The 14,130-nt window shown below is 34.6% G+C and overlaps 2 protein-coding genes across 2 annotated transcripts; both read left to right on the top strand.

Annotated features, from left to right (window-relative positions):
* The first annotated feature begins 7,076 nt into the window (after positions 1-7,076).
* On the top strand, positions 7,077-7,526 carry LOC145805478 (uncharacterized). The gene has a single exon (XM_082900619.1). The coding sequence runs from the start codon at positions 7,077-7,079 to the stop codon at positions 7,524-7,526; it is 450 nt and encodes a 149-aa protein (XP_082756745.1).
* Positions 7,527-7,626: 100 nt separating this feature from the next.
* LOC114315547 (uncharacterized) lies at positions 7,627-9,709 on the top strand. The gene is made up of 3 exons (XM_082900618.1): positions 7,627-7,648; positions 9,040-9,367; positions 9,619-9,709. Exons 1-3 carry the CDS (start codon positions 7,627-7,629, stop codon positions 9,707-9,709), a joined length of 441 nt encoding a protein of 146 aa, XP_082756744.1.
* The last annotated feature ends 4,421 nt before the right edge of the window (positions 9,710-14,130 follow it).

Genomic DNA, 14,130 nt, shown 5'->3' with positions numbered 1-14,130 from the left:
CCATGCAACTTATAACAATAAGGGCGAACATGACCATGCATACCACAATGATGACAAAGAAAAACAGAGTGTACCTTCTTTTCTTTGGCCTTACCAACTCTAGGAAGTTTAAGAAGCCCATCCTTATGTTGAATTTTTTGTTCTCCCTTTCCTTGAGTTCTTGTATCATGAGATGTGGAAGCACTTTGTTTTTGTTCTTTCTTACCACCAAAGTCAATGCCACTCTTGTCAGAACAAATTTGTTGAGACCCAATGATATTGTCCAAAGTCTTTGATCCTCTGTTCCAAAGACCAATGGTAGCCATAGCACACTTGAGTTCCTCATCTTTCTTGATCATTAGTTCTTCCAAAGCAACTTGAGACATCTCGAGAGTTTCAATCTTTCCTTCATATGTTGCATAGATTTGCTGAAGCTCATTCCTCTCTGTCTCACAAGTCAAGAGTTTTGCACAAAGAACTTGTCGATCATTAGAAATCTTAAGGGCATCATTCCTAGCCTCGGAAATCTCTTTCTTTAATTTGACATTCTCACTTTCACATGCTTTGAGTTTCGTAGTGAGTTTGTCATTCAATTTGGATAAGTTAAGAGATTCTTTATACAACTTTTGATATGCTTGTTGAAGTTCTTCATCTTCACTCCCCGAGGATTCATCATCTGTGGATTCTCAATTGGGCTCTTCGGATACTCTATTCGTCCATCAGTTTCGGAAGCCGCTATGAAGGCAAGGAATTGTTTTTGTCCCTCTTCACCTTGATCTTCGTTGTCACTTTCATCTTTATCAGATTTTGATTCATCATCCCAAGTGATAGCGAGGGCTTTCTTCTTCTTCAAACGAGTGGGGCATTCTTGAGCAAAGTGGCCAAATCCTTGGCATTCATAGCATTGGACTCTTTCAGAGTTCTCTTGTATCTTTCCTTTCTCCTTCTTGGCTATAGAATTAATTTTGAGTTTATCTTTGCCTTTGGATTTATGAGTATGAGTAGAGTCCAAAATATTAGGATTTTTTTTCAAAAAAGATTTTTTAAATTATTTTACAAAAGCATCCGTAATCTTGAAATCTATCTCACAATCCTCATCAGAATCATCTCCAACTCTATGAGCACTACTAAAGGCAATAGTATCTTTTTGTTTCTTTTTGAAATTTCTATGTGCCTCAAAAGTTTGAAGATTTCCAACCAGATGATCCAGCTTGAGGTTATCAATATCTTGAGCCTCCTCAACCGCCATAACTTTTGGTTGGAACCGATCGGGCAAGGACCTCAAAATTTTTCCTACAATCTTAGATTCCGGTATTTTTTCACCTAAATTGAAGCTGAAATTTACAATGTCACTCAACTTCGCATAAAATTCATCAAAGGTCTCACTATCTTTCATTGAAAGGTTTCGAAACTAGACGTGAGCCTTTGAAGTTTTAAGCGTTTAATAGAATGAGTGCCCTCATGAATAGTTTGTAAGATATCCCAAGCCTCTTTTGCAACTTCACAATTGCAAATTCGGCTAAACTCTTCAAGTGTGACAGCGCAAAGGAGAGAATTGATAGCTTTACTATTCCAGCTACTATTTTGGTAATCAATTGTGTCCCACTTATAAATTGGTTTGGGGAAAGTTACTCCATCAACGGTAATCGTGGGTTCAGTCCACCCATACATGACAGATTGCCAAACTTGTTCATCCATAGATTTTAAAAACGATCTCATCCGAGCTTTCCAAAACGAATAATTGGATCCGTCAAGTAGGGGTGGTCAAACCATAGAATTTCCCTCACGAATTGAATCCATTATCACAAATCAAACAAGATCTCGCTCAAAAATTTTAAAAAACAAAAGAGCGACCCGCTCTGATACCAATTGAAAAATCTAGAAATCCACTAAATATTGATTTGTGATTATGTATCAATTTTAAGCAATAAAACAATCTCAATCAAACAATCAAGACAAATCGACACAACAATTTTAACGTGGAAAAACCACAATTGGAGCACCTCCAATTGTGATAAAAAAACCACGGGCAACAGCCACAAAACAATCCACTAAGAAGATATAAAGGAATTACACAGGTATACTCTCAATTACCTAGTGAATCCACGCCCGAATTGAACCAACCCCTATGTGCCTCTTCTAGTCCCGTCTTCACCTCAGAATTGTCTTGACGATGAGCCACTCCAGAATTCACCAAAGCTTTAGGCTCGAATTCTTCAGAATCCACTGAAGAACAACTCTCTCTTTTGTGTAGAATAAACAAACAAACCTTTGATGTATGCTTCTTAAGCCATGAGTTGAATACTCAATGAAATATCAAAGAAAACTAGCAAAATAGCCCCAGATATAAACCCTAGAACCCAAGAAGAAGATCTAGAGGCGTTACCCTAGATTTGGATTGAAACACGTATTTATAGAAAACTGTCCCGCGATCTCCGCTCGAGTTGGACTGAAACACGTATTTATAGAAAACTATCCCACGATCGTCGGAATGGCCGCTCGAGCGCGGGAAATTCTGCTCGAGTGGGAAAAAACATCTCGCAGTATTTTTGCAGGCGATTAAACTTCTAGAACCAAGGATTCTCCGCTTGAGCGGACAGGCAATTTCTAGGCAATTTTACATTTTACTTCGGGGGCGCTGCCCCTTAACCCCGCCATGGCGCTGCCCCAGACCCGTCAAGGGGCGCTACCCCCTGGACTCTCGCGAGCTGACCAGGCAGCTCAATCCCCGTCGTAGTCAGCGAAGTGGCAATCTTGAAAGAATTAAACACCACAAACTTCTCTGCAAAGCACGATTCGGGTTGGATTAGCATTTAATAAACTCATAGTCTCACTAAAATAAAAGTGCGAAAACAAGTACAACTGAAAGGAGTTTTGTCAAACGAGATTACCAAGAATAAAAACCTAACACTAAAGTTTCCCTAATTTCTATGGGTGAATTACATGTGTCTGCATCTGTTTTATTCACACATCTCCTTTCAATTCAAAGAATGGTATTACGTACCTATAGATTGTGACTTGTAAGACATATATATTATAGTTTGTACTAATAAGCATGAATTGTACATGTATATTTACATAAATTATATGAATTTCATTCCACATTCACAATGCACAATATTTAGATGAAATTGTGTTAAGTTTCTATTTTTAGAGGCCGAGTTATGTGTCAAAAAAAGCAATTCTTTTAGTATAGAATGTAAATCTACTTTTATGCTAAAGTTCATATAAATATTAATTTCCTAGCATTTACCAAACAAACAATAGATTTCAAAGTCTAAACATTTGAATTGCACAGATTTCAAATCCAGGTCTCATGTCCTAAGCCAAGGGTTATTTTTCAAAATGTTTTTTTTTTCTTTTTTCTTTTTTCACAACAGAATCTAACCAGCAAAGTCACCCTCATTGCAATAAAAACCAATTAAAATGAGGGGAGTTACGTGTAGGTTCTAATAGTGGACTTGTTGTCCAAAAGGTCCTGTGACAATTAATGACATTTTTCGTCAAATACTATCAAAAAACGTCACTAATTGTTAATTTTCAATGACGGTTTGAAAATTGTCATTAAAAATGTCAATAATTATAAGTTTTAGCGATAGTTTTAAGAAATTGTCACAAAAAAAGTCACTAATTTTTAACTTTCAGTGACAGTTTGAAAATTTTGTCACAGAAAAATGTCACTAATTGTAAGTTTTAGTGACGATTAATAAAATGTGGCCAAAAAAGTCATTAATTATCAATTTTTTACGACATATGTAAAAAATTATCACAAAAAATTATTTTTAGCAACAATTTTATTAGGATTTATTTTCAATAAGACCTAATGAGAATTAAGTCCAACTAGAAGGATCTATTGGTAGTTTACTCTTAAAACAATGACAGTAGTTATAATTATATGAAGAGTGATTCTATTTACACCACTACTTTACCTCTTTACACCCTCCATATGACATTTTTTTTTTCCTAATTTTACCCATGTGTGCCTTTAAAGACAAAATATTAAAATTAAATATATTTTATTATCTCCTTCACCATTTAGTCTTCAATCCCTACTCCTCTTATTCATTTCTCAAATTTTCTTCTCTCTTACACATCTCTTTTCAAAAAGTGAGAATCACAATGTTTTGATCATAGAAGAAAGCAATAGATTAAGAAACGATGGTGAAGAAACATCAAAAAAGGAAAATGGTAAGTTTTTTTATTTATTTGGTAGGTTTTTGTTTCGTTTTTCTGGGCTATTCTTCGAATTTTGTTCGGTATTTCGAAATCGAACAAAATAAAATAGTCCAGCATCACATTGCCGAATAAAAAATATATGTCTAGTAACCAACTGCCGAGTAAATAATACATTTTCGATAACCCAGGGCGGATTTTTTTTAATTTGTTCGGCTACTCATTACCTTGTATTTCTTTCTTTTTTTTTTTTTTTTTTTTTTTTTGCTTGGAATGATTATGCTTCTACTTATTGCAACAATGCAAGTACTCCATTATTAGTGAATTCCAGTCATGAATTCATTATAAACGATGTATGTTAAGTTTTTTTTTAGGAATACCATCTTTTCTTATTTTTAATTTGTATTGAGTTTTATTAATGATTTGGCATATAAATGTATTTATTATCTTTAGATTTTTAGTAGTTGTCAAGCATTAATTAAATGGGCTTCTGATGCTAAGAAGACTAGATTTGTCATTGTTATAAAGACATCAAATGCGAGAGGTAATGGCAGAAAACCAAGACTTACACTTGAGTTGCATTCGAATGTAGTACACTATGTGCAACTATTTGGTTCATAGGAAAAGGTTGATGACCTTACCTCTATTTTATCCTACTTCGAATCTGGCCATGGATTTAATCATTGGATGACTATGCCCGACATAAGCCATTTGATAACATCATACTATCTAGTCATTCTTTATCATTTATCCATGCAATAGTGCTTGGCATTACTACCACTTAGATTAGTACCGATTGCAACACCTGATCAAAGAGATATTTGTATAGGATTTGTAAATAGAAACCATTTCGTGCAGGTATAAACTACCGAGCCTGCTTAGACCATTACCATGTCTTATTTTGCAATTCTACTTATTGATGTCTTTGTTATAGGTTTATCTACAACCTGGTCATCCAGTATCTCTGATGGCAAATAATTGGATTCATTTTCATCACCCATGCGCTTGTAGATAAGAGAAAGCATATACTACCCGTATTCATCAATTTCATACGCCTGTCAGCCCTAATGTAGTAACTACTGAAACTATCAATATAAATGAATTGTGATAACATGTTTGATTAATGAATGCAAATAATGATAGATTTTATAGATGCTTTATGAATGTTCGTACACTTGATATTTTTATGAATATTTTTATTGATACTTTTATGTATGATTTTATGGATGCGTGTTTGATTTATGGAATTTTTTATGGATGTTTGAAGAAAAAAGTAAATCTTCTAACGTATAGCGATAGGTGGCTAGACAAATCTATTATAGTTTGGCAACATGACACTAAAGTAATTTAATTTGTATAGCAATGTATCACCGAACAGGTACTTCACAAGTGGCCCCGAATTAATTTCTTGTTATCATCTAATCAAACGACAACATATTGTTGGGGAAAATTTTTTTGTCTAGTAATATGGCACTGAATTAATTCAAATTCATTAGCATTGTATTATCGAATAGGCCCGGCACAAATTTAAAAATTGTTGTTTGGAAAAAAAAATGGCTCTGTAAATATATAGCAACAAAACGTTGGAGACATCTATTTTTTCCAACAACATAACACCAAAGGAATATAAATTGTTTAACACTGTGTAACTGAACAGACACTTCACTGTGGGCGCCACTCACTATCTTCCCTTCGTCTTTCTCTTTCCCCTTGCTGCGTCTTTCTCTGTTCCTTTATTTTCCCTCCAAAAACTATTGGTATAAAGAGATGAAAGGGTTTTTGAAGAGTCTTACTTTAGGGTTAGTTTTCGTAATATAATAGGTGTAATGAGATTCACATTTTTTTTTAGTAGTGTAATGAGATAGAGGGTATAAAGAGGCAAAGTAGTGGTGTAAGTAAAATCATTCTTATATGTATTTAAAATCTTAAGGGGTTGGCCTAGTGGGGACAACTTGGAGCCTACGGTATGCTCCCTCCAGGTCTAAGATTCATTACACACTAGCTGTAATAAGATCTTTGGGGCCAACATTTACTCTGGCTTTAAATAAGGCCCCTCGCAAATGGGCAGTAGCATTGGTCCCCGGGATTAGTCAAGGTGCAAGTAAGCTGGTCTGGACACTCAATATAAAATATAAAAAAAATTATATGTATTTAAATAAAGCAAAAATAGTTATATGTAGGAACAAAATAGTGCACAGCACTTGGAGAACTAAGCAAAAACACAATAAATGATTGTTGTTTGGCAATTGGCTTTTTCTGTTGTCTTTTTGGCTATTTTAGTTTAGAACTAAAAAGTTTGTTTAAGTTGGCTTTTTTGACTTTTGTGAGAGAAAATTGAAATGATTATGATTTAGATGTGATATTTTATCTTATTAACTTTTTAACCTAATTTGTCTTTTAGTGACTAATTTTAGCCCCAATTTATGGATTTTTTATTTTTAGTAAATTGTTTTTTAATATTTTGGTAAATTTTTTTAGATCATCTAATTTAGATATTTTTTAAAAGTAAAACATTTATAAATAAATGTTAAAAAAAAACTTTAATAAAATCAAACCAAAAAAAGCAAAAATATTGCAAATGTTTTTGAGCTAAAAAGAAACTGTTCGATAAAGGAGATAGAAACAAACAAAGTGTTCGGTAATAAAGTTGCAAATGTTTTAGAATTGAATTCCAAAATCGAGGCCTACCACATATGTATGTGCTTCTCTTCTTTAAAGGTCCAGACAAAATTCGAACATGTACTTAAGTAGACAAATTAGTTTGTGCAGAATTTCCAGATCCAAAAGATGATCCTACACAATTTGAAACTATTAAGTGTTGCATGGTACATGAACCATGTGGTGCTCGAAATCCCCAAGCACCATGTATAGAAAATGATAGATGCACTAAGAAATACCCCCGAGCCTTTGCAGAATCAACAACTATGGACCAAGATGGATATCCAATCTATCATCGTCACAATAGTGGTAAAGTATATATTGTGAGAGAACAAAAAGTTGATAACAGGGATGTGGTACCATACAATGTATATCTTTCTAAACGGTTCAACTGTCATATAAATGTAGAAGTTTATGCTAGAGTGAGATGTGTTAAGTATATACACAAGTACATTTATAAGGGTTATGATCGCACAACAATGGTTTTGGGATTGATTAATGAGATCCAACAATATCTCGATGCGAGGTATATTGGACCACTAGAAGCTTCTTGGCGAATATTCGGTCATCATTTGCATACAGAGATGCCAACAGTTGTTCGCTTAGCACTTCATCTACCTGGATTGCATCATGTTCTTTTCAATCCTAATGAGTCATTGAAAATTATTCTTTATAGAGCTGCACAACAAAAGTCGACTTTTATTGGGGTTTTTTAATGTTGCGCTTCCAATGAAAATGAACGCCCATTCACTTACCAAGAAATTTTGCAACGTTTTGTTTGGCTCAAGTCAAAAAATAGATGGAAACCAAGAGAACATGGATATGCAATTGGTAGAATGTAATTTGTTAGCCCTAACTGTGGTAAAAGATTTTATCTGCGTTTGTTGTTAACCGTTGTCAAAGGGCCAAGATTGTTTCAATGTTTGCATACAGTTAAAAATGTTTGGCATGATACGTTTAAATCAGCATGTGTTACAAGAGAACTCTTAGAAGATGATGAAGAATGGATACAATGCCTGAAAGAGGCTGCAATTATGAAAACCGGATATCAATTGAGGAGATTGTTTTGTATTATTCTGACCCAATTTTTCCACTACAACCACATACGTTATGGAATCAATTTTCAATGCATATATGTGATGATCTTGCATATAAGATTTGTACATTGTTTGCCATTTCTAATCCAATTGAGGCTCAAATTGAAGATTATGGTTTATATCTTTTGAATCAAATGCTTCAAGAATCAGGGAAGAGTTTAATTGACTTCCCGCCCTTGCCACAACCTACAACAAATTGGAGTGCAACAGTTGGTAACCAAATGATATTCAAACATCAATAACTACAGAATGAGGCACAACAGACAGATGTACAAATTATTATTGATCGCCTCAATAATGGACAATGAAGTGCTTATAACGCAATTACTTGTTCAATCTTTGAAAGTAAAGGCACTATTTTCTTTTTGAATGGGGGTGCTGGAACAGGAAAAACATTTTTGTACAATATGTTTGCATTAAAATGTCGTAGCCTTGGCCATATTGTTGTTACCGTGGCTTCATCTAGAATTACATCATTGCTCTTAGTAGGAGGTCGCACTGCACATTCAACATTTTCCATTTCATTGGATGTCTTGGAAAATTTAGTTTGCGGGTTTAGCAAGCAATCATTACAGGTTGAATTGTTTAGAGAAACAAAACTCATATTTTGGATGAAGTTCCTATGCAACATAGATATTTGTTGAGGCAGTTGATCGCACACTTCAAGATATTTGTGATAGTGAAAAGCCATTTAGGGGTATCACTGTTGTTCTTGGTGGAGACTTTTGACAAATCTTACTAGTTATAACCAAAGGAGTTCGTGAGTAAATTGTGAATGCATCATTGAGACACTCTGTTTTGTGGAAGAATATACATGTTTTATCTTTATATTGAATATGTGCTTGAATCATGCAAACCTGGGAAATGCTATTTTTGCAAAATTCTTGATGGAGGTAATACTCATTTAAACTATTTCCTTATCAAATGGTGCTTCAAATTTAGGATACTTTGTTTACATCATTTTTTTAATGGTGCTTCAAATTTAGGATACTTTGTTTACATCATTTTTTTTTAAAAAAAAAATTTATTTATTAGGTTGGGACCAATCTGCAAGAAATCATTAAAATTCCATCAACAATACATAAATGCTAAGACCTAAAGGAATTACTCTCAACAATTTATCCACAATTAGATGTGGCAAATACATCAACCCCATCATTCTTAACTGATCGCACAATCCTTTATGCACGGAATGATGATGTCAGTGCTATCAATAATGCCACATTGAATATTTTTCCAGGGAATACATATACTTGTCTTGCTACAGATAAGATTGCTGAAGATGATGAAATTGATCCTTCCATTACAAACATATATCCTAATGAGTATTTAAATTCATTAGATCCTTATGGGCTACCAGCTTTTAAGGTAGAGTTGAAAGTGAGTTGTCTTATAATGTTACTAAGAAACATTGCATCGAAAGATGGACAGTGTATCGGCACAAGATTGATGGTTTCAAGGTGCGACACTCACATAATTGAAGTTCAAATCTTAACTGGAGAGAAGTTTATCAATTTGGCATTTATACCAAGGATATCATTAATTTGTTTTCTTCAAAAATGCCTTTCCGAATGACAAGACGTCAATTTTCAGTTCAATTAGCATACACCTTGACCATTAATAAATCTCAAAGACAATCTGTGAAATTTGTTGGGATTGATTTGCGCATGCCTATTTTTAGTCATGGGCAACTATACGTGGTATTATTCAGATGCACATCTTTTGATCGTATAAGTATTCTCCGCTCTAAGGATGAGCCAGATTCCACTACAAATATTGTTTATCCTGAAGTTTTGTTATAGTGATCTGTTGGGATCAAATCACTTTTTAGCAAAGGGTACAATTTAATAACTATTTTATTTATATTGATTATTTTTATTTATTTATTTAACTGGCTATATGGACTTTATAGGATTGGGTTGTAAAATCTCTAGAGCTGAAAAGGATAAGTATAGTTAGTTAGATTGCTTTGATGGCAATGTGCTGAGGTGATTTATGTTTCAAAGTATTCTGATATGCATATTTCATACTATTATACTGATTTTATCATTTTCATAAATTACTAGATTGTTTTGCTTCAGCCTTATTGGGGATATACATACAAGTTAATTTGAAGACTTTTTGGAAATTGATGAGGCGTTCGTAAGAATTGTGGAAAAGGACAAATAATTTTGTAAAGTATACACATTTTATACAATAGACGATAGCTATGGCCCACTTTTTGTAAAGCTTTCCACCAATGTGGACTTTGTTGCATTTCTAATATTTTTGTAAAGCCTTTTATTCTTGAGAACTATATATCTAAGTTTGGCTTAAGTGTATTCAATATAATGTTGGTTTGGATTATATAGTGGCAAATCTTATTTTATTTTTTTTTTTACCTCTAGTTAATTTAATGGCTTTATTTTTTGTCTAAAGATGTACACGTTAATTTGGGACATCTCTGTATGGATATTTTTAGGTGTGTTTGTATTTTGTTTGGTTAAGGTCTCCTTTATACCAAAATAAAATACTTCATTTGTTCCAAAATAATAGTCACTTTTGGAGAATCTAACTTTTTTGGTAGTACAATTATTATACTTTAAAAATATTAATTTTTCAAAATTACCCTTTGATAGTACATTTTTTTGGCAATATCAATTGTCATAATTGTACTTTTTGTGTTGTTAATGAATTTAAAAGAAAGGTAAAATAGAAAATTTATATTATTTTAGTCCTTGATTTTTTAAAATAGACTAATATTTGAGGGCAATAAAAAATGGAATAAGAGACTAATATTTTGGGACAGGAGGAGTATTCGAAATATTGTTGTTTTCATGCATGATTGTTGATTTCTCATCTAGAACGCGTTTATTTCCTAGAACAGGTTTCATGTTCCTTTGTACCAATAAAATATATCTAAGGTCAGTTACTTCTCATACTCCTTTTGAAAATTTAGTATTGTTTGATATTATTCTGCTTTTAAAACTCCATACCTGTTGTTTTCCTTTTGTACTTATAAATGCACAATCAAAAGATTGTGCTACGGCAGATTTGAACAATATATTTTTGGTACCTATTAATAGTTGGAGCTATTTAATGTTTCTTTAATATAACGCCCCGAAAATAATACAATAATTCAACAGTAAAGACTAATACAAAATGACATAAATAGAGTACTAGGCTTTCACTAATCAAAGTCAATTTACAAAAAGGGCACATGCATTACACATTTATAAGCTTTGCCCTGAATCTATAGCATGTGGCACCAAACTAAATGATCAACGAAATAAATGCCCTATGGGCTTACAAATTTCCAAGACGATACTTGATTACAACAAAATGAGTTGGAAGCTCAATACAAATGAAACCCTAGGTTTGTACAAAAGTCAATACAAAATAATCAAAGTGAGCTCTCAGCTCCACAATCCTCCCAAGTTATGCCCTTGGGAGGCATATCAACGGCACTTGAAAATGATTTTTCCCAAATAGAGTGAGCCAAAGCCTAGCAGAAACAATCTAACGCAATATATGAACTTTAACAAGGTTATAAACATGATGTACATGACCAATGCTCAATGATAAAATCATTCACAACTTTTTTTCCAAAACCATATTATGTCAATCTGTTTCATCTCATTTCATATCTCCTCAATTCATGAGTCATATCCATTGTAATCTAGAAGACCTAACTAATATTACAACTCAGTGGTTTGCTTATCACACAAACACTTCACTTTTCCATATCACGGAAATTTCGTCTGCGGGATCGGCGGGATCGGCACCCATATATACCTATGGTTTGCGGGACTTGCACCCAGGACACACATGCCAACTTAATTTAGTGAAGTTCATCCCCTTTCTCCTCTTAAACATCATACATATACAATGTATTAAAACACAGTCATATTCAATGATAACCAATAAGGAATTAGTTTCAATTTACCTAATCCTCATGCAATTTCTACAACAATTATAACTATCCTCCGCCGATAGCCCAAAACAGATATTTCTAAACAGATATACAATTTTCTCAACAGATAAATTATTCAAGGCATTTTAGGGCAAAACTCCCTTTATTCCAATCTTATCCCAATCACCAAAAATCAACCATTTTAACATAACCCAAGGCCATATTCATTTCCATAACCATTTCTAAGATATCCATTTGAAAACCCCTCTTTCGAATTTAAACCCCAAACCCTAGGTTTGTTAAAACCACCTCAGTACCCAATGTTTCTCACACATCAAAGAACAAACAAGTTAAAACTCATAGAGAGTGTAGAAAGTCTCTACCTCAAGCTTAGATGACCAAGGCAACAATGGAGGAACTTCAAAGACGCCGAAACCAAATTCTACTCGGATCAAAATGGAGCTCTAGAGACAGTCTACCTTTTTATCAAAGGCACACGGGTAGAGAAACCAATGGATCTAGGTGAAAATGTAGAGAGAAGATGGGTTTTAGAGAGAGAGGGTCCCGATCTAGGGTTTTGAGAGAAAAAGAGATGAAAAAGTGATGTAAAAGGAGGCTGTTGCGAACTGACATATGAATAGTTCGCTCGAGCGTCAAAGCGTCAAACACAATAAGTTGTTCTACTCGAGTGCAAGAAATGACTACTCGAGCGCAGAATGCATACATCTAGTAGTTTTACAGATAGAAGAACATTGCTCGAGCGCAAGAATGGCTACTCGAGCGCACACCCGCTCGAGTGTAGGAAATCCCGCTCGAGCGTAGAATACACTCTCCTAGTAGTTTTGCAGACCTACAAAAGTACTGAGAGTTTGCAAAGACTGCTCGAGTGCAAGAAGTGCCGCTCAAGCGAAAAAGCAAAATTTTGGGCAACAGGAGTTGGGAAACCGAATAACCAACCTGCTCCAAACACAACCACAACTATCCCATAGTCAAGTTTAAGAGAAAAGAAAGTAAGCAAGATATGTTCAATAATACGAAACCAAGAAACCTGTATCCAGATTACAACAAGGGTTGGGTCAAAATCGGAGTCGCTATAACCTTATCCCCTTAAAGAATTTTGTCCCTGAAATTTCAAATCAAGTTTCACAGCTATGTTTAAACCAAACACAATAATGATAGATAATCAATTTCCATACCATGATCCATTCTCCAGTCATCCATTTTCATTAACTTGATACACAAGTCCCAATATTGAAAGTAAAATCCACATTTCCCAAAACATTTACAATGTTTACACTAAATTCATGTTTCCAAAACATAAACAACATATACAATGTTCTTATATTTCCAAAACATATACAACGTTTTCATATTTCCAAAACATATACAACGTTTTCATATTTCATTAACATTACAAAATTCCATTACATGTTCAAACATCAACAAATAAGTTCAGGAATTTCTCACGAACCTCCAACTCACGTTCCCAAGTTACTTCCTCAACCCTATGATATTTCCACAATACCTTAACCAAGGGAATTTTCTTGCCTCGCAAGACTTGCTCCCGAGTATCCAAGACTCTCACCAGTCTCTCCTTATACGAGGCATCCCCATCTACCTCTAAGTTGGTCCAATCCTACACATGCGATGGATCCGGCTTATACTTCTGAAATATACTAATATGAAACACATCATGTATCTCGGAAAACTGTGACGGCAAGGGCAAACGGTAAGCTACCTCTCCAATCCTCTTAAGGATCTCAAAAGGCCCAATGAACCAAGAGCACAACTTTCCACTCTTTCCAAACCTCATCAAACCTCTTATAGGGGATATCTTCAAGAACACATGATCTCCCATCTCAAAAGACAAGGGTCTCCTCCAACAGTCGGCAAACTTTTCTAACGACTTTGGGCAGTAGCCAACCTCTTACGAATAAGTGCAACTTTTTTCGTCATTTTTCGGACCAACTTTGGACCCAACATAGGTGCATCACCACCACGGCTCAACATACAGGAGATCTACATGGTCGGCCATACAAGTCCTCAAATGGTGCGATACCGATACTCGACTGGAATCTATTGTTATAAGCAAACTCCACTAAGGGCAAGTGCTTCTCCCACGAACCCTTGAAGTCAAGGACACAACCCCGAAGCATATCCTCAAGGATCTGAATGGTACACTCAGACTGTCCATCAGTCTGAGGATGATACGCGGTGCTAAAAGTCAATTTAGTACCCAAGGCACTCTGTAGGCTCTGCCACAACTGAGCCATAAAACACAGATCTCTATCTGATACAATCGTCACTGGGACCCCATGCAAACTCACTATG

This window comes from Camellia sinensis, chromosome 13, assembly GCF_055761805.1.
Source record: "Camellia sinensis isolate YWXY chromosome 13, ASM5576180v1, whole genome shotgun sequence".
Lineage (NCBI taxonomy): Eukaryota > Viridiplantae > Streptophyta > Magnoliopsida > Ericales > Theaceae > Camellia > Camellia sinensis.
The sequence above is the reverse complement of the archived record's forward strand: the minus strand, read 5'-3'. Positions and strand labels throughout refer to the sequence as shown.

Bases quoted from the DNA above. Each gene is read 5' to 3' on its own strand.
- LOC145805478 (XM_082900619.1), top strand. From the start codon at position 7,077: ATGGACCAAGATGGATATCCAATCTATCATCGTCACAATAGTGGTAAA.
- LOC114315547 (XM_082900618.1), top strand. From the start codon at position 7,627: ATGGATATGCAATTGGTAGAAT. The intron at 7,649-9,039 runs GTAATTTGTTAG...ATCCACAATTAG, and splicing joins GGATATGCAATTGGTAGAAT to ATGTGGCAAATACATCAACC. The intron at 9,368-9,618 runs GTGCGACACTCA...GGTATTATTCAG, and splicing joins ACAAGATTGATGGTTTCAAG to ATGCACATCTTTTGATCGTA.